At 39.7% G+C, this 20,994-nt stretch overlaps 1 protein-coding gene across 1 annotated transcript in view; it reads right to left on the bottom strand.

Annotated features, from left to right (window-relative positions):
* Positions 1-532: 532 nt before the first annotated feature.
* RHOBTB1 (Rho related BTB domain containing 1) overlaps positions 533-20,994 on the bottom strand; it is an 85,173-nt gene continuing 64,711 nt past the window's right edge. The window contains exons 7-11 of the mRNA XM_049764541.1: positions 19,843-19,961; positions 8,653-8,803; positions 4,596-4,684; positions 1,848-1,953; positions 533-1,001 (exon numbers count right to left, since the gene is read on the bottom strand). Coding sequence (XP_049620498.1) covers positions 832-1,001; positions 1,848-1,953; positions 4,596-4,684; positions 8,653-8,803; positions 19,843-19,961 — 635 coding nt within the window. The 3' untranslated portion in view covers positions 533-831. The remainder of the gene's footprint in view (positions 1,002-1,847; positions 1,954-4,595; positions 4,685-8,652; positions 8,804-19,842; positions 19,962-20,994) is intronic.

The following is a 20,994-nucleotide window of genomic DNA, read 5'->3' as shown; positions in this document are numbered from 1 at the left end:
CCAACAATCCAAACACCAACAATCTTTCGTATTCAGGTTCACCAGTGCGTTTGCCCTGGATAGTGCTGGGATTTAATAAGCCCTTCTAATGATGATAAAGATTATCCTCTTGAGTTTAGACATTTTAAACAACAGAAGATTGGATATCACTATATTTTACATGGCACATATAACCATATAATTACTACCACTTACATAGCAAATATTGTAAATACACATTCTCAGAGTTGACTTGATAATTATACCGATGTTATTCAGCAGTACAAAGATTAAAGACTTGCTAACTTGCACACTTTGGGGGAATTTCAATCCAACCCTTTACTTCACAACAAAAAGATAACCCTCTAATTATGAAATAATGCCCTGTGGTTGTGTGGGCCAAGAGAATTACCGGGCAACTTCATGGTTAATTTGTGGCCTGTAAAATAAAGTAATACACAGTATTTTTTATTTCAACAAAACACAAGACCATATAAAAATATTTTCCAATTTGGAATTTGAAACATGAAAGTTGGATTTTTTTGTTTTTGTCTTTGTATAAAAGAAATGAAAGAACGGGCTAAACTGTATGAAGCCGCCTAACAAAAAAATATACATATAAGTTTAAGGAATGCAGTGAGCATCGACTTCCCTTTTTGTCCAGGCTCATGAACGGTGAGCTTGTGCTTTGATCCACAAAGTTAAATGCACAAAAGTGGAGGAAGATCAGTGCCTGAAACCTGAACTACATCTTATCTCTAATAAGACTAATTTTACAGTAGTGCTTTTAAAAGTGGTGTGTCAGATTACTGGTTGGTTGGTTGGCTTTTTTTTTTTTTTTTCCCCTCTTCCTCAGGCGACCGCTGGAGATGAATTCCAGAAGCACCACTTTCGTCTGGAGTGATGTTTATTTAGTGCAATATCTTCCTTCTCTCTTTCCCTTTTTACACGCTGGTAGTGGTCTTCTTCCTTTAGATACCACACAGGGGGCCAGCGGTGCCGTTCAAAGTATTCCTGGTTGTCTGGCAAAGAAAAGATATGGAGAACAGAGGGTTATGGGTATGTGCTAAATTCAAGGCTTGTTGCTTCTCACCCTAGTCATTTCACGCTCAATAACCTACTATGTAGGATCTATGAACAGGCTGATATGCAGTTGGTAACACCACCATTTTGAAAGGTAGACTGACTTCTCAAAGCTCCTGCAACTTGATTTTTGGGCCACACCCTGTGACGCTCAGGGGTTACTCCTGGCTATGCGCTCAGAAGTTGCTCCTGGCTTCTTGGGGGACCATATGGGACGCCGGGGGATCGAACCGCGGTCCGTCCTAGGCTAGCGCAGGAAAGGCAGGCACCTTACCTCCAGCGCCACCGCTCGGCCCCAGCTCCTGCAACTTGAGCACAGAGAACTCCAGAACTCAAGAATGTCCAATTGCAGAATGTAAGCTGGGTCAATGGGTTGAGAGAGCTCTTGAGAAAAGGATGAGCCAACAGATCTCAACATGCTCTGCAGCAAGGAACTGTGAACCTCACTCTACCCAAATCTCCCTGGCATCAAGTCATCTGAAGAGAATCCCTAGACTCGTGCAACCTTCCCACCGCCAATGCCTCCCATTTTCCTCCTCTCCACCCCTGCCTGCACTGGTGAAGGGGAGTATTTTTTTCTTAAAATTGAAACCCAACTACAAATATATTTGTAATCATGGTGCTTAAATGAAGATACTATTAAAAAAAAATAAAGAGAGAGAATCCTTAGACTCCCAGTGTCTTGACATGTGAAAGCTTGATCTTCTACTAGTTACAAAGAACTGCCCTTCCTGAGGGCAGAGGGTGAGCACTTCTGTAAGAGTTGGGGCCCCCCAAAATCTCACCTGCAGATTTGGACTTGATTTCCTTTCGGAACTTGGCGCAAACACTGTTATAGTTGGTGCAGATGTGGTGCAAACACCAAGCAGCCAACTGGTGGGCATTGTGAAACTGCAGGAAGTGAACAAAAGGGGAGGGGGGGGTCAGCTTTCAATTTCTAAAGTAGGGCCACAAAGACACAGCATGCCATTGGAGGGGTGAAGGAAAGAAAAGATCTGAATGATTAATTAGGTAAGCCTCTTGTTTTGTCTTCCAGTGTTTTGACATTGGCTCTGATGCCAGCCAAGTGCGGCACTGGCATCTCCTTCCACAGCCCTTGTGATAGGCGTACCAAAAATAATCACGGTATCAGACTAGGAGTTTCAATTATGGCTGGTTTCTACCCTCCCCGGCCACCTGGCCCTCTAGTGATAAGTGACTGTGGCCTTTGGACAGCACCAGCCAACAGCAGAAAGCAGCAATGTCATCTCTGTTGAAGGAAGCCTCAGCAACGGAATACTCCGTGTCACATGTCAGCGCTCAGCTTGCCGGGGCCAAGTATCTGAAAGAGGAGACTGCAGGCTGTGTGGCTGTCCTATACCTGTCCTTTGGTTACATAAGGGAGGCAGGTGGTGTAGGCAGGGTGGGAGGGATCTGAACACCCCACTCCCTCCTTTCTGAGCAGATGCTCAGAGAGAGACATGGTAGCTGAGGTGTTGCAAATGAAAAAGACCCAATGCTCCACATTTCACAACCAAATGATCTCTTACCTCCCCAAATCTGGCAGGGTTTCTCCCACCCTAACCCCCATCCTGCTCACACCCTTCTCAGACATCCACTCTTGATTCTTAATGTTTCTTTCACCCAGGTGAAACCTGGGAACCTGGAGGCTTGCTTCCTCTAGTCCCCACATCTCAGCTGTGAGTGAAGGTCAGGAGTCACTTTGACTTTTCAAAGTCCTCAGAAATGAAACTTTGGCAACTGTGGCTGGTCCTTCCACCTTCTCTTGATCTGGGATTTCTGAAAATAGCATGAGGGTGGTGGTATATAGTTTTTCTGGCTTGCCACTGCTCAAGAGCAAACTATTTTTTTTTCCACTTGGAGTCCAGGACTTTATTTATGCTCAAATTGGTCAAGTGGGAGGGTTTAACATTATGAAATTTAAAATGTAACAGACAAGGGTCCTACCTGTCACCTGGCTCTAGACCTCACTGGGGTGGGGTTTAAGGAACTAGCATAAGGGGAGACTCCATTCTAATCTTTTCCTGCCAAGGCTTGTCAGGGTTTGTTACTACCTCCCTCTGTTAGAGTGAGGAAACCAGGGCCAGGGAAGAAACAGGAAAAATAAACTCATTTGCAAATAAATACTCCAAGTAAATTGGTTCTGTATGAAATTATGGCTCATTTAATTTTTTTCCTAGGAGGAAAATTTTTGGCACAACTCACAGACTATGCCCCAGTTCTGTTTCCAAAGTTCCCAATAGGAGTGGGGACATCCAGCTAGTTAATCCTTGCAGAATCTATTTTGTTTTAGTTGTGATCTCTTGGCTGTTTTTCACATGGAATTTTCACCTGTTACTTTTATTTTATTTGCTTATGATTGCCCAAAGTCAGAGAATTACAATTTGTAGCTACATATTTTAATTGTTCACGATAGTGCCTGGTAGGGAGACAATCTAAATATTTGTTGAACGTTAAGTTCGAATGAACAGGTTGCTATAACATCCTCCTCTACCTTTCCCCCTTTTGATTCTATGTCATATGGAGCTGGAATGGCATGAATAACACCCACAATATAATACTTTCCTCTCCCACCTTTCCTCCTCACCGTTCCTGATTGGGAAATACTGATAAATGGCCTGACCTGGAACATAAGAATCTACTGCCCCGAGTGATGGGACAAGGAAAGTCAAACGTACTAGAATGAAGAAAAAGATAAAGAATTTTCTCATAGTTCTTTCAGAACACACCGTGCTGTGGCTGAGATAATGACTCATGTGTGTCTCGATGAGGAAGTGTGCTTCCATTCTTCAATGCTCTCTCAAACTTAATTGAGCCAATTCCAAATAAGAGAGAAGCTTCCGTCAAGTTCATGCCTGGAAATTCTCTCCCACTTGATTCTCAGAATAATCTCATGATATTCTCAGAATAATCCCCATTCCTGTCCACACTTGGACATTCTCTCCACTTGATTCTTAGAATAATCTGCAAGATTGTTAGGCTATGAATTCCCCTCTTTATATGTTTGGGATGAAGAAATTGAGGCAGAGTCTATCTTTGTTGAATGTTAAATTTGAATGAACAACGCTGAGCCTGTAGCTCAAACCCTTCTCTGGAAGAGTTTGAGTATCTATATCTATATATATCTATATTATCACTGGAGTGATAATAAAATTATTAGCAAATACTGAGTCAAAGAAATCCCAAGAGAGCTGGGATGCTTCACAAAAATCTAGAAACTGTCTGTTTTTGGCCAATACATATCCAAGAATTAAAAAACAGAGTCCCAAAGTTGTTATCCTACTTGGGAAGTTGGTGCCTCAAGGGACAATTGGGGAGGTCTGGACTTGGGGTCCTTGTTGTTTTTTCAAATGAAGCTCAGCAGGGTGAATGGTGCATGAAACATAAAAGTCTCAGATCTTCTTGTGTACACGGGGGGCCTCTGTGACTGAGTGGTGACATCTTTATTTAGACAGATGCAACAGTGGAATGTTTCATCAGCGTTGCAGGAAGTGGTCTAACGCATTTAAAAGGTGATAAGCAAGGTTACAAACCTGGGCTAATTCTAAATAAGACAGCACCTCTCCGTCAATGCCCACGCCACTCATTGCAGCCTTCGTCAACTCCTGTACAGCATATTGCTCTGGGGGAACAGAAGCAATAAGATACACATTAAATCAGCCTTCTGCCTGGACGATTTGGTTCAACACCACCTAAGAGGGGGAGAATCCTGGGAGATAATTTTGATAGCTATATAGATTCAATCCTGGCTTCTTATGCAGCCATTGAGGAAATGGGAATTATGATCTCTGGGCAATGTATCAATGACCTGAGATCACTTGCTGATACTCCTAAAATGGCCAGACTCTTCCAAGTTTCCATTGGACAGGAAGGGAGTGGCCAGTCACATGAGGCTATGAAACTTGAATTTTAATTTAGAATTAAAATTAAAATATTCTTAGCCATACTAGTTAAATGTCAATGCTTATTTTCCACATATATTTATACAAGGTCAACGCAATGCTTCTTACCACAACAGAGTATAGGACATGATGTTCTAGATCAGTTTTACTCAATATTTTTCTAAGTATGGCACTCTTCTAAACTTGTTTATATCTTGTATCTTCCTGTCCTCCCCCTCCATCTTACTGGTTAACTCCAAGGTTCATGTTATGGCCCTTCACATATACAATTTTTACCTGTGACTCTATTCTAAACTCTTTAGAATTTGCTTGTTTGACAGTTTCTTTCTTATACTACCCCTATTCCCAATCATCTTTGGCAAGAGAAAGAAGAACAATAATGGGGCTAATAACATGGGGAAACAAAAATGTGAATGTGTGTCTATCTCAAGAGCTTCAGATGCATGACATACAGTTCTCTCTGAGAGATTTCCCCCCACCCCCCAAGCAGAAGTCCAGTTGGGAAGTCTTTTTTGCTTGCCAGCTGTATCTAAGGTGAATTTAAATTATGATTCTGAGACAGGATTGTCTGTTGTCTCTGTTTAGGAAGTCATCTGCTTTTGAGACTGACATGTGGAAGTAACAGTCTGGGTCTTATTTCTAACTCTTTAATGTGGATTCATTCTTTTCTCATGTCCTAAATGTTCTCCACATGTTTTTCTGATCATTTATGTTGTCTAAATTATGCTTACTTTCTCTGGTTCTATTTACTTGGAACACAATGTACCAAATCAAAATGCCTCTATTTGGACAATATGGTATCAAGATCTAAATAAAATTATTTCTGTAAAACAAACTGTGTGTGTGTGTGTGTGTGTGTGTGTGTGTGTGTGTGTGTGTGTGTGTGTGTGTGTGTGACACCCAGTCCTATTCAGGGTTTACTCTTGGCTCTGCACAGAGGGACCACTTCTGGTAGGGGTTGGGGAACTGTAGGTGATGCCAGGGATTGAACCCAGGTAGGCCATATGCAAGGTAAACTGAAACCAATTTCTTCAAGTGAACTGAAGAAGAACTATCTGGAAATAAATTTCTTAGAGAAAATATAAAATTTAGAAACTTTAGGTGAAGAGAGTATTTTTGTTTTTGTTTTTGGGCTACACCTGGTGATGCTCAGGGGTTACTCCTGGCTATGTGCTCAGAAATCACTCCTGGCTCGAGGGACCATATGGGACTCTGGAGATTGGACCCAGGTCCATCCAGGGTTAGCCTCATGAAGGCAAATGCCCTACCACTGCGCTACCACTCTGGCCCCAAAGAGAGTATTTTTTAATTTTCATTTAGAACTTCAAGTTGCAAAGCATTTTACCCCAGTTACTGATTTTTAAGCACCACAAATTTATATACCTTATATTCTTTTTTTTTTTTGGTTTTTGGGCCACACCCTGTGACGCTCAGGGGTTACTCCTGGCTATGCGCTCAGAAGTTGCTCCTGGCTTCTTGGAGGACCATATGGGACGCCGGGGGATCGAACCGCGGTCCGTCCTAGGCTAGCGCAGGCAAGGCAGGCACCTTACCTCCAGCGCCACCACCGCCCGGCCCCATACTTTATATTCTTACTAATGTACATCAAAGATTGAAAATAATTAGTCACAGAAACTTTTTTTTTCGGTTTTTGGGCCACACCCGGTGGTGCTCAGGGGTTACTCCTGGCTACGGGCTCTGAAGTCGCTCCTGGCTTGGGGGACCATTTGGAACACGAGGGGGGGGGGAATCGAACCATGGTTCGTCCTACTGCTGGCAAGGCAGACATCTTACCTCTAGCACCATCATGCCAGCCCCAGTAATAGAAACTTAAATAACTCTAATAGTAATAATAAGAGCATTTAAGAATAAAAATAACCATTATTTTGTAGTTTACACAAAAAACTTTCAAGTCATTTTCTTTTAGGAAAAACTGGGTCCATATTTTTATCACCACATTTGATATTTAATAAAAAAGGCACTACTCTGAGATTGATGATAGCTTTAGTCAACAGATTTGGTTTATAATTATTCTGAATTATTTTAAAATGATGACATTTATTCTCAGAAAAAAATACATATAAAAATAGGGACTAGTCAAAGAAATTGGAACTCAAACTTACTAACCTTTGCATTCTTCCTGAGTTAGCATTTAAAAATCGGTATGTGCATTCATTTAAATATATGACTTTCAGGTATATTGGTTAAGAGGTTTTTAAAAAATGAATATTAATGCTTTAACTACATGTTTCTGTACAATTAGGAAAGAAGTAAATCAAGGAGAAGACTTTGGTTTCCTGAAGTACAAAGAAATAAAATCTGTTTAAAGACATTGCCAGAAAGTCAAGCACAGTTGGATGGTTCACCATTTATTTCAGTTCATTTAATGATTCAACAAATATTTATTGAGGACCTAATATGCTTCGGCAATTACTGCACACAGTGACACTTTCTGCATGCCCATAAAAAACAAAACAAAAAACCAAACAGGTACTAAATCTGCTCTTGCAGTTAGTTGGAATCAATTAAAAGTAGCGATAGACATCCTGGTTGCTAATAGTTATGTCTGGTGAATGAAGCTGAAGGTTTCTTTTTAAGAAAAGGGTTATCTAAATGCAGATATCCTATTTACACCCTTGGAGCTCACCAGACGAACAAGTCTAGAAATGATGCAAAGGATTTTGCAGTTAAGCCAAATCTCCATTTCCTCCCACCCTTTTAGCCCAAAACGATCTCGACCATGTCAGAACATTTTCTAAAATATCTTTAAGAAAAATCACATAATGCTCACTAGGTGCCAGACACTCTGCTAACACACACACACACACACACACACACACACACACACACACACCATTTAATCTTCAGAACAACTATGTGCTAGATTAACATTCCCATTTAAAGAGAGATAACTGTGACAGTGGGTAAGTCTACGATGAAGTCATATAGTTACCTAGCCAGTAAATGGCAGAAGTCCAAATTTGTCTTTATCACTTAGCCTTTTTTTTTTCTGTGGTGCTGGGTGTCAAACCCAGGCTTCATTTATGAAAATCATACACTTAACTGTTGAGTCAAATCTCTGACTCCTGGGGGACAAGAAGTCAGCCTTGCGTCTAATTCCAACTTGAACCCAACTCACTATTTCTCTTGCCTGTCCTCTTAATCATAGCCTTCTTCTTTTTCCTTAAACACTGTGTGTGTGGGGGCTGGTATTAGCCCCCACATCCTATAGGGTCCCCAGAATTCACCAGGAGTTATTCCTGTGTTCAGAGCCAGGAATAAGTCCTGAGCACAACCAGGCGTGGCCCACAAACAAAACAAAGCAAAACAAAACAAAACAAGACAAAAAAACCGAGTTTGAGTACACATTACAGGGACAACATAAGCATATTATTTCTGTAGTCCACACATGAGACAGAATGCATTAAAAATATACTTCAAGGGTCTTTAATTTTCACTTTTAAATGTCTTTCCTAAAGGACCTACCACAAAGTTAGTGCTTAACATATTTGTTGAGTTTAGTTGGGATTTATGGTACAACTGATCTAATTTGTCCTATTATCCTGCTTAAGAAAGTCCTCATGGCCTCATAAAAAATGAATTTTACTCCTGGAAATCTTATTGCTTGTTTGAATGTGATCTGGATAAATATGACAGGCACTGCATGTTCCTGAGTCATCAGCCTTACCTGCGAGGGCAACCAAGTGTGGCAGGCAAAATCTGTTTGCCAAGACAATTAATTCCAGTGGGTCCAGGTCCAAGTTAGGTGACAACTGCTTGGTATAGAGATAATCCAATACCGCCTGCATTGACATCTTGTTTATGTTCGGCAGAGAGACCTGAAATGTTATTTGAAAAACTGAGTTCTGCCGAAGAAATCAGTAGGCACATTTTCAGGTGATGCTGCTTATAAATATCCCAACTGTGTGATTCAATATTAGGGAGTCTGGAACACCTGCTGCGAGGCTGGGCTAGAAGTCATTTGGTATTTATGGCTTTAAACATAACAGTTTGATTTATAGATGACAAGAGAGTGGAGCTGCCTGACAAAGCTTGATTTGGAATTTTTAAATGGCTATTTCAACTTATAAATCAGACAAATGGGCTATAAATGTATGAAGACTTTATGGGCCCTTCTTGCCAAGTACCTTATAATACTCTATTGTGGGGAAAGAAATCTCCTAGCAACATGACAGGTGTGTGTGTGTGTGTGGGGGGGGGGATCTGCAAACCACACTGTCGCTGACATATGATAGAGCCCAGCTAAGATGTCAAAAGAGAATTTCAGAGAGCACCCTAGTTACCACAGTGGCTGGCTTGATTCCAACATTCTAGCACTGGACCCTAACAAAATACGCATCTTATTATTTCCCCTATGGTGCAATCACATAGATTCTGAGTTAATGGAACATTAACAGGCACCAGTAAATTTAGAGAACTTTAAATTTAGAGAAATGACTTCTTGACTAGGAAAAATGAGAGAAGGTGAGGGGGAATGGGGAGAAAGTGGGGAATGGTTAGATGCGGTGAATTTTTCCTCTGATTCTTTGGATCTACTTCTGAATATCTACATTTGTTGCCAGTATATATATATATGTATATATATGTATATATATACATATATATATATATTTAGAGAGGGAGGGAGGTTGGGGAGGGGAGAGGGAGTGAGAGAGGAAGAGGGGAAGAGAAAGAAGGAGAGGGGGAGAGAGGGCAGATGGGAGGGAAGGAGAAAATGAAAGAGAGGGAGGGAGGGAGAAGGGGAGAGAGAGACTGAGGGAAACAGTAGTTCTGGATAGCTGGGCAGGGATCAATGAAGATGGATATTATATAGAAATTATTCTAGATCTTGGGCCTCTAACTCAAGAAATGGGACTTATTGTTGGGAGGTGTCACTGATGTTTACTCTTGGAAAGATAATGATTATGATCATTAATCTTGGGTGGTTTGGGAGGGTTCAGGATGGGACCCTAAGAAAATGGTGATGGAAAGTAGACTCTCTTGTGAAGGGTATGGGGTTGGAACATTGGATGCATATAAACTTATTAAACGTATTGTAAATCACAGTGACTAGGATAAAATTAAAAATAAAATTTAAAATGTATATTATAAAATGATAATACATTTACAATAATAACAATTCAAGTGGTTAAAAACAGTATTAATCTTGGAGCTGGAGAGAGTTTAATAGACTGGAGAATGTTCCTTTGCATATGGTTGGCCCAGATTTGATTTCAGGCACTGTTTGATGACCCTAGAATTGCTAAGAGAATCAGTCAGGAGTAGCTCCTGAGAACTGCCAGATGTGGCCCCCAAACTAAAACAAAAAAACTAATCATTAAGGAACCAGAGAGATGGCATGGAGGTAGGGCATTTGTCTTGCATGCAGAAGGCCTATGATTTGAATCCTAGCATCCCATATGATTCCCCGAGTCTTCCAGGAGTGATTTCTGAGCATAGAGCCAGGAGTAACCACTGAGCACTGCCGGGTGTGACCCCAAAACTAAAAAATAAATAATTAAAAAATTAATCATTATTTTTTAATTTAAAGCATTATAATTTAAAAAGTTATTCATAATTGTTTTATGCTCAAACACACAATATTTGAGCATCAAGCCCATCACCAGTGTCAACCTTCTTTCACCCATGTTCCCAGAGTCCATTCCCCCCAGCTTCCCATCGTGACTGGCACCATTTTTTTTTTTTTTTTTTGGTTTTTGGGTCACACCCGGCAGTGCTCAGGGGTTATTCCTGGCTTCACGCTCAGAAATTGCTCCTGGCAGGCACAGGGGACCATATGGGACGCCGGGATTCGAACTGATGACCTCCTGCATGAAAGGCAAACGCCTTACCTCCATGCTATCTCTCCGGCCCCTGACTGGCACCATTTTAAGTTTGGTTGTTAAAGTTTGGGTCTCATGATTTCATTGTTGTTGACTGTATAGCTTGGGTATTTAGTTTGGTCCTTTCTTTGTTCTTTTTTTCTTTTTTTTTTTTTTTTTGGTTTTTGGGTCACACCCTGCGCTGTCTGCTCAGAAATAGCTCCTGGCAGGCACAGGGACCATATGGGACACCGGGATTCGAACCAACCACCTTTGGTCCTGAATCGGCTGCTTGCAAGGCAAACGCCGCTGTGCTATCTCTCCAGGCCCAAAACATATGATCCAGCCTTTGAATCAACACATCAGCCTGGATCTTGCTTTTATTTTATTTTATTTTATATTTTTTTTGTCACACTCGGCAGTGCTCAGAGGTCACTCCGGGCTGTAGGCTAAGAAATCGCCCCTGGCAGGCTCAGGGGACCATATGGGATGCCGGGATTGAACCACCATCCTTCTGCATGAAAGGCAAATGCCTTACCTCCATGTTATCTCTCCGGCCCCAAGGTCCTTTCTTAACAATACCAATGCGCCTGCATCTCCTTGATGCCTGTACCTATTATTTCATATCTGTCTTTCTCTTCCTCCATTCAATTTCTTTCCTTCTCCCCACTATACTCTGGGGCCAAGAGAATTCTAGACAACCCCCACTAAAGTCATTAAATTAAAGCTAGATACCATATATAAGTGATATCATCTTGTATTTAACATTCTGATGGCTTACTTCATTAAACCTATAACTTTCTAGTTCCATCCATATTACCGTGAATTACATAAGTGCATCATACTACAACTATGTATTCCATTATATATATGTGCTGCATCTTCATGATCCACTCATCTATTGAAGGGCATCTGGGTTGATTCCAACTTTTAGCTATTGTACTGAGTGCTGTGATGAACAGTGGTGTGCATACATCTTTAGGATGAATGTTCCTTCATGGGGATACAACATATGAAATTGTTGGCTCATATAACAGCTCAATTCTGAGTTTACTGAGAACTCTCCATACTATTTTTCATAGGGGTTGAACCAGATGGCATTCTCACCAGATGAGAATTCCCTCTTCATGACATCCCCACCAATACAAATTGTTCCCAGTATTTTTGATATGTACAATCCTCACTGATGTATTATGATATGTTACTATTGTCTTGATTTGGATTTCCCTAATGATAATAGATGACAAGTATTTTTTCATGTATCTGTTGGCCATCTGTTGGTCTTCCTCAGAGAAGTGTCTGTTTATTTCCTCTCCCCATTTCTTGATGGAATTTTTAGATTTTTGGGAGGTTAAACTTCATAAGAATTGTGTATATCCCAGATCTCAACCCTTTATCTGATATGTTGAGTGTAAATATTTTTTCTCACTCAGCTGTCTTTTAGTTTTAGTTTCTTTTGCCATGCAAATACTTCTTAGTTTTATGTATTTGTAATTGTTCAGATTTGATTCGGTAGATTTTGCTATTGGAGCCATATCACTGAAGACTCCTTTGAGATCTAATCTCTGGAGTGTTCTGCCTATGTTTTCCTCAATGATACTTTATAGATTCAGGTCTGATGTCAACATCTTTGGTCCACTTTGAATTGACTTTCATATAAGGTGTGATATATGGATCCAGCTTTAATTTCTTACATGTGGTCATCCAATTATCCCAACACCATTTGTTGAAGAGGCTGCCATATTACATTCCATGTTCTTGGGTCAAAAATAATTAATTTTGGGGCTGGAGTAATGGCACAAGCTGTAGGACATTTGCCTTGCACATGATAACCTATGGTCCCCCAAGCCAGGAGCAATTTCTGAGCGCAAAGCCAGGAGTAACCCCTGAGTTTCCTGAGTGTCACCGGGTGTGGCCCATAAACCAAAATTTTTTTTAATTTTTATTTATTTATTTATTTATTTATTTATTTATTTATTTATTTTGGTCACAATGACAGCACTCAGGTGCTCAGGGATTACTCCTGGCTCTACACTCAGAAATCGCTCCTGGCAGGCTCGGGGATGCCAGGATTCAAACCACTATCCTTCTGCAGGCAAGGCAATCGCCCTACCTCCATGCTATCTCTCTGGCCCCCAATTTTTTAAATTTTAACTGAAGACCTTTTAAGCATGCTAAGTTTATCACACATGTGAAATAATTGATTCAGAATGTTTTAGTTTTTTAAGGGCACACCTGATGATCTCAGGGTTTACTTCTGGCCTTTCATTCAAGGATAAGTTATGGTAGACCATAGGGGATCCAGGGGATCAAACCAGGTTGGTTTCATGTAAAGCCAGCACCCTATTTTCTAGTACTGTCTCTCTGCTCCCCAATTCAGACTATGTTTTGTGATTCCATAGGTAAAGAATTGGAGGTTCAGAGAGATTAAATACCATGTTTGATGTCACAGATTTAGGATGCAGAGTTTGTAATTTGTGTTAAGGGATTATAAATCTAAAGTTTATGTTCAGAATTGCTACTTAGTTACTGGTAACTATGTAGTTTCTAGTTGCAGAGTTATTATTTACAGTAAAATAGAGTACCATATATTTCTCTAATATCTTTTAAGATATTCGATTTATAAATCCAAAAGGATAAACAGTTAGTTATAAATGACTTAATTCTGATACCTAATACATTTTTAAATCTAGGTATAACATCTAATATTTCATCTATATTTTATAATTTCTTTATAAAACTATTGTTATATGTAATACATAGTATATACAATTTCCATATAAAATACATATATAGTTATATATTTTAGTTATATCTGGAAACATCCAGATATAACTAAAATATAAACATCCAGATATAACTAAACACCCAGATGTTTCCATATATACACTTATTTAAATATATACATTATGTTTACATACATATATTTATATGACATATATTTGAAAAAATTAAAAAATATGTACACATAAATTAGCTAAATGGGGTTCACAGCCAATATATTCTCATGATTTGGTTTCAGAATTGTTTTAGCTCTAGCAACTTCTATATTTTTTCTTGCAAAGCTATCAGCCTGAGAGAGAGAGGGGAGAGAGAGAGAGAGAGAGAGAGAGAGAGAGAGAACTTTTCAGCTTTCCCTTAGTGGCCAAGCACATTTGTAGAAATCCGTATATAGGAGCTGGAACAATAGCACAATGATAGGGCATTTGCCTTGCATGTGGCTGACCTAGGACAGACCTCGGTTTGATCCCTGGAGTCCCATGTGGTCCCACAAAGCCAAGGGCAATTTTTGAGTGCATAGCCAGGAATAACTCCTGAGTGTCACTGGGTATGCCACCCCCCAAAAAAAATAAAAAAGAAATATGTATATATATATTTTTTTTGCTATTTTTGTTCTGTTTTGGGGCTACTCTCAACAATGCTCTGGTGTTATTCCTGGCTCAGCAGTCAGGAATCATTCCTAGTAGTGTTCGGGAGGCCATATGAGATACTGGGGATCAAATCTGGGTAAGCCATGTGCAAGGCAAGTGCCATATCCTCTGTGTTATCTTTCTGTCCCCAATTCCTAGAAATAGTAAGAAATTTACTCCCTCCTATCTCAAGGACAATGGAAACAATTATGATTTTATAAAAAAAAAAGTTTCATCGCCTGTTATCATAATTTGAGACCCATCATGTCATTTCTAGCCCAACCTCTCCAATAGACTTTGGTAAGTAGACATCATTTCTGATCTTTTAAAATGAACAAGTCACTATAATTGCTATTGTAGTGAAATGCATACTTGTTAAAAAAAACTTAATTTATATGCATACTGCACTCATATATGGGTTTCCATGGATTTACTTAAACCAGATTGAATTTTTTTATATAGATTTTTTCTGTGTATGAGAACATGACAAAAATTTCATCTCTCTAGATAGTTATTTGGAATAATATAATTTTTAGATAATTGGAAGCAAATTAAGTTGTGAAATATTAAAATTAGAACCATTTTGAAAGTGAAAACTATGCATTTTACAAAGAGCTGAATGCTAGGCAGCTTCCTATAAACCCAAGTTCTCTCACCGTCTCAGCTGACTGAAATAATGACCTGGACTCAGGAACAGGCCAAAGGCCTAGGGGCAATCCTAGAACAACATTACTAATATGCTATGAGACTTGTGCCAAATCATTAACCTTCTGACCCTCAGTTTTCATATTATTTGTTGTATGGGAACAATTTGAAGTAGGTGATATCTAAACCTTTGTCTTCTTCAACGTATTTTGAGGTCAACCAATCAGATTACCTTGGCTTTATAAGAACAATAAGAGCATATTCTAAGTCATGAAAAAATAAATACCCCTAAATAGAAGGAAATTATTTATAGCAGCAGGAAATGACAGATTCCTGTGAGCAGCCCCTCCTTATCTTTGGCATATTCTGCACTTATCACCCACAATTTGCTGTTTTCCTTTACTTTTTTTTTTTTTCATATGGTCCTTATTCCAATAACTTTTAAATGTTTGTTTTTGTTTTGGAGAATGGATCTTTTTGGAAAATAGTGTCAGGGACTATTCTAGTGACACTTAGAAGTAAGCAGTAAGTGAGAATCAACTAAAAAAATCTTTAGGAGATAATATAGTGAGCAGCCCAAGTGCATGACTAGAATGGGTTCAATACCCAGCATTACACTGCCTTTTTTTTTTTTTTTTTTTAAATTTTGAGCCACACCTGGTGATGCTTGGGGGTTACTCCTGGGTATGTGCTCAGAAATTGCCCCTGGCTTGGGGGACAGTATGGTATGCCCCAGGGATCAAACTACAGTCTATCCTGGATCAGCTGCATGCAAGGCAAATGCCCTACTGCTGCGCCATTTCTCTGGACCCTGCCTTTTTTTTGTTGTTTTTAGTAAAATCTTTATATGCTGCCCTTTGAGCCTTGCTGGGTGCAACTTGGGATACCCTGGTATCCCCAGTGGTCTGAAATTTCCACAGTATTGAAAGGGCTACAAGAGTACTTTCAATGAGCCATTGGCAGGATTGACTGGGAATCACTGGTGGGGTCTCTGAGACTACTTGAACCCCCAACACCCCCAAAGAAGAACCTAGTCAAAGAAAAGCCTTTCAGAATCACAATTTGTCTTTATGCCTAAATTTTAATTCCGGTTTCTGTGATTTTTAATATTTACAAAATATATAAACAATGGAGAGACCACCCTATAGCACTTTTATCTCAAAATAATTGAAGTATAAATAAGGAAAGGAATTAAAAATTTTTCATTATATTGCTTGACACAGATTTTTTTTATAAAAAAAGAATAATGAAAGAGATATAATGCTATCTTAAACAGCATTATTCCAGTTTAGTTGGCTTAAAATTTTAATTGCAAAGATCAGTTCAGACTATTAGGCTTAATTAGAGATGGTCTAATAGAGAATAAAAATGTATTTTGGATCTAGAGGACTGCTTACTACAACTCGGGCATGCATTTTTAATGAACCACTTGCTGAGTACCTCTGGGGAGAGAATTATGCTTACTGTTACATTAAAAGTAATGAGAAAATAGAAGTAAAGTACAGTGTCCTCTTAAATATTAAATGACAAAAAAGTTAAAGGAACATCAATGGGCATATTTGATTTCTTTCTGTATATGCATGGTAATTCTATAAAAACTAAAGCAAATAGGCTAAATTTTGTCATACTTTTTGGGGGGTGGGGTGGCCTTCCCAACAGTTCTGGGGATTGCCAAGATCCTGACAGTGTTATGAATGAAAGTCACACGGTGTTGGGGATTGAACCCAGAATTCTTTTGATATATATTAGATCTGTGTTCCAGAAGTTTGAGCAACTCCTAGCCTCAAGACTGAGTTTTCTGGGGAGTCAGTAATAAAAAAAAATGCCAGAGGCCGGAGTGGTGGTGCAGCGGTAGGACATTTGCCTTGCACGCAGCTGACCTAGGACAGACCACAGTTCGATCGATTCCCTAGCGTTCCATATGGTCCCCAAGCCAGGAGCCATTTCTAAGTGCATAGCCAGGAGTAACCCCTGAGCATCACTGGGTGTGGCCCCAAAACAACAAACAAAAATGATGTCAATAAATAATAAAAATGGCATCCTCAAAAAAAACCAACAAATAGCAGCACAACAAGCAATCAGGGAACATAGTATCAATACTTCCTTTCATCTCCCCATTACCTACCTCTATCATACTTAGCCACTTTAGAAATGGAGCTAGGGGCTTTTATTTTTTATTTTTTTACTTTATTTTTTTTATTTTTTGGGCCACACCCATTTGATGCTCAGGGGTTACTCCTGGCTATGTGCTCAGAAATTGCCCCTGGCTTGAGGGAACCATATGGGACTCCTGGAGATCGAACCGCAGTCCGTTCTTTGGCTAGCACTTGCAAGGCAGACACCTTACCTCTAGCACCACCTCACTGGCCCCGCTAGGGGTTTTTAGACTCAGGCCATTTAGGGAACAGAGATCTTGAACTCTTCCTGGATAAAGCTCAACAGGAATTCTTTGGGTTAAGTCATTAACAGTTCCTGAGGGCAATTACAAAGCACAATTGATGTTTTACACATGTACCTACATGCCTTCTGTCCTTTGAAGACAGCTCTCTTCACCCCATTATAGGGGAGCAGACAATTGAGAGAGGATGGGCAGTTAGTTTATCCAAGGTCAAGTTCATAAATGCATATCTATTCCAGTCTAAACCAGGCAGTAATGAGATGAGGCAAAGAAGGGAAGACATGTCAACAGTTCATAGTGTTCTTGAGATTTGTATGGGCTAAAGAGATTTGGGCACAGACCTTTGACTCCATAGTTGCTGTCCTTTGCTCTGTAGAATCTGTGCATCTCTATTAGCTCAACTATAATTAGTTTTATTTTTTTGTAACTGTTAACAAACAGAGCTCTGTGTCAAGGAATCATTTCTGGGGGAGCTCACGAGATCATAGGGAATGCCAGGGATTGCACTGTGCAAGGCAAATGCCCTTCCTACTGTACTATCACTGAAGCCCCTCAGCTATAATTCTAAGTGGTGAGTGATCTAGTCTTTTCGGTGGGGAGAGCTAAATAAACCATGGTTCCTTCCAGGAGAGGCTGTTAAACAGCCATTGGTGTGTGCTTTAATATTCACTGCTAAGTTTCTGTTTTGGTCACCTCCTCTGCAGATGATTAGGGTCCATTCTGGGAAGGGATAAAGGGGATTAGCCTTTGTGAGGTCAAGTTTGACAGCGTGCCCGGATTCCTGACCTTGATCAGTTTTATTTCTCTGCTTAATAGCAGGTGCTAGGCAGCACAAGTAGCAACACATTTCAGTGAGCCAGAAAAGTTTGGGGAGCAAGCTTCTGGCTACTCCATCTCTGGAAATGATTAAAGCCACTGGAAGAGGTTTTATGATTCCGTGGTTTCCCAACTTCTTTGGAAGTGGGAAAGAATATTATGAATATTCCACCTGGCATAAAAATAAGACTAATGGCACCGGACAAATATTTAATGATTTTGTAGGGCTTTGCAAGTATTAACTCATAAACCTTACAATCACACTGTGGTCACTTTCCCAAGGTGTGACAGAAGTTGGGACAGAAGTTGGGATTGCAGCCCTGTCGCCCCTTAAAGGAGCTAGTCACCACCAGCTGTAGCCCTTTTGCTTTGTAATGAGGCTACTAAACAAGTTTGAAAACACAATTGAAGATGTGGATCTCCGGCTTATAAAAGCTACCAGACACTAGAAGATGTTATTAGGATAATTCAACATCTGATCCCCCCAAACAGCAGACGGTCTTTTGCTGGGGATTGGTTAGGAGCAGCTGTGGTTTGTTCTGAAAGCAGGCCGGTGGCCTACTGACCTCCTCAGCTCCAGCCATCTCTGTTTGTGTTTCTAGGTTTCTGTTTTTCTACTTGGGATAAAAATGCAGGCTCCTGGGGCACCATGGGAGTGCTTAGATTTCTGGGGGGAAAGCATTCTCTTAGAAAAATTAGCCATTGTTTTCTGTATTTCTTTGGAAAGTATGAAGTTATGCTGAGATGAGAAAAACAAACCTCTTAGGACAATAAACTTGACGGGTGTCCCCGTGTATTTTTTTTAAAAGACGGTTAAAAAAGTACTTTCAAAATTCAACAAAAAATGCTTGCTCGTCTCTAAAGTTAGAAGTGGCTGAAGTGGGATTTTTTTTTCTTTTCTAACAACATTAATAAAAAAAAAAAGATGAAGCTAAAGGGTCTCCAAGGAATGGCTTGCTTTGTCCTAAAAAAATAATCTTTTGGAGATGGACCAAGGCCTTGACAAGGGAGTCAGCAGATTATGTAGACCTTGGATAGAACTTGGAAGAGAGAATTCAGAGCAGCAAAAATTTATTTTCATAACTATAATCCTCCAGTTTAAATCCTCGAGAAGTCAACTCAGGTGAGTATCAGGGTTGTTATAACTTATGAATGAAGAGTGACCTGTTGTATTGCAAGAGTGATTTGGTGTATCATTCCACAGATGAGGAGACTGAGACCTTTCAAGATATCCCAGGCCATTACGGGCATAACTAAGCACAGTTAGTAAGATATTGAAGAAAAGTTTCATGGTCCTGAGCTTCTGGAAGAGAGTCTTGCCTATATTATATGTAGTTTTTATTTTCCCTCTTGGCATATGCAGACATATGCAGGTCCTATTCCTGGTTCTGTGCTCAGAAATTTCTGGTAATGCTCAGGGATTGAACCTGGGTCAGTCACATCAAAGGAAAGTTTACCTTGTGTATCATCTATCCAGCCCTGGTATGTGGTCTTGATAATATCTTTACTGTTGACATTTATTTAAAATTATAGCTGCCTGAGTTTTTAGGTAGGAGGAGAACTGAAAGAATGAAAGGAGCAACAGGTGATCAGGTGATCACACAGAACAAGAGAACAATGAACAAACAATGCCTCTGAATTGCGGAATTAAGAAGAGATGCAAATACAGCTTGAGAAAACTATTCCATTGAAGAAATAAAAGCTTCAGACGTTATCTAATTCAGAACTTCATATAAAAACATATGCTGTGATAAAGATACCACTTAGGTTTTCTAGCAAATACATACCTCACTATTGGTGCTTTCCACAAAGGACCCCCCAAACATGGCAGCCATCCACCGGCAGCTACAGATCAACAGTGGCTTGTGAGCACAGATGGCTCCATCATCCAACTTAAATGTCACATCTGTCCAAGGGATGAGAAGAGAAAATTATGAGACCCTCACTGACAGTTCTACCCATGTCCCCAACTTACAGCTTTTATACTCTCTTTTCTGCATCTTTTTATTTTGGGGAAAGAATTAGTGCTCACAGGGATACTCCTGGAGTTGTGCATTTACAGTTTCTGGAGGTGCCCAAAGGACTAGTCAATGCCAGGAATAGATCCCTGTCTTTCAGCATGAAAAGAGCAACACTTCGGTCCTCAAGCTATCACACCAGTCTCCATTTTTCATAGCTTCACTTACTGATTGTTTTCTTGTCAAAACTCACTTTCCTACACCCAAGTCCTTTGATATTAAGATGTAAATATCTAAAATTACATAGAATGTTATAAATAAATCAATTTCTTTGAACTAATAACATAAATGAGAGAATATTTTTTCTCCTTATGAAAAGGGAAAGAACTATGGATAGTGAATATATGAATATATATTTTCTCTCTCTTTTTTTTCTTTTTGGGCCATTCCCAGCCTTATTCTGTACTAATTTCTGACTCTTGCTTAAGGATTACTCCTCATAGTGCTCAGGGGACCATATGGGGTACTGAGGATTGAATTTAGGTCAGCCATGTGCAAGACACATGTGTCTGTTGCACTATCACTCCAGACCCATATTCTCTTTTTTAAAATAATAATAATTTCTTTATTTAAGCACCGTGGTTACAAAAATGTTTGTAGTTGGGTTTCAGTCATTGAATGAACACCCCCTTTCTCCAGTGTAACATTTTTCCTGCCAACAATGTTCCCCATTTCCCTCCCCTCACCCCCTGCCTGTCTTTGGGACAGACATTTGATTTCTATCTCTATCATTGTCATGGCAATTGCTAGTGTAGTTATTTCTCTAAATGCACCTACCACCCTTTGTGGTAAGCGTCATATCATGGGGCTGGTCCTTCTGGCCTGCATCTCTATAGTTTCTGGGTATTACTACCCTATTGTCTTTTATTTATTTTTTTTAAATCCCACAGATAAGTGAGACTATTCTGTGTCTCCTTATGA

The sequence above is a fragment of the Suncus etruscus genome, chromosome 17 (genome assembly GCF_024139225.1).
Source record: "Suncus etruscus isolate mSunEtr1 chromosome 17, mSunEtr1.pri.cur, whole genome shotgun sequence".
NCBI classification, from domain to species: Eukaryota; Metazoa; Chordata; class Mammalia; order Eulipotyphla; family Soricidae; genus Suncus; species Suncus etruscus.
Note: the sequence above shows the minus strand (reverse complement) of the source record. Positions and strands in the feature narration are given on the sequence as shown.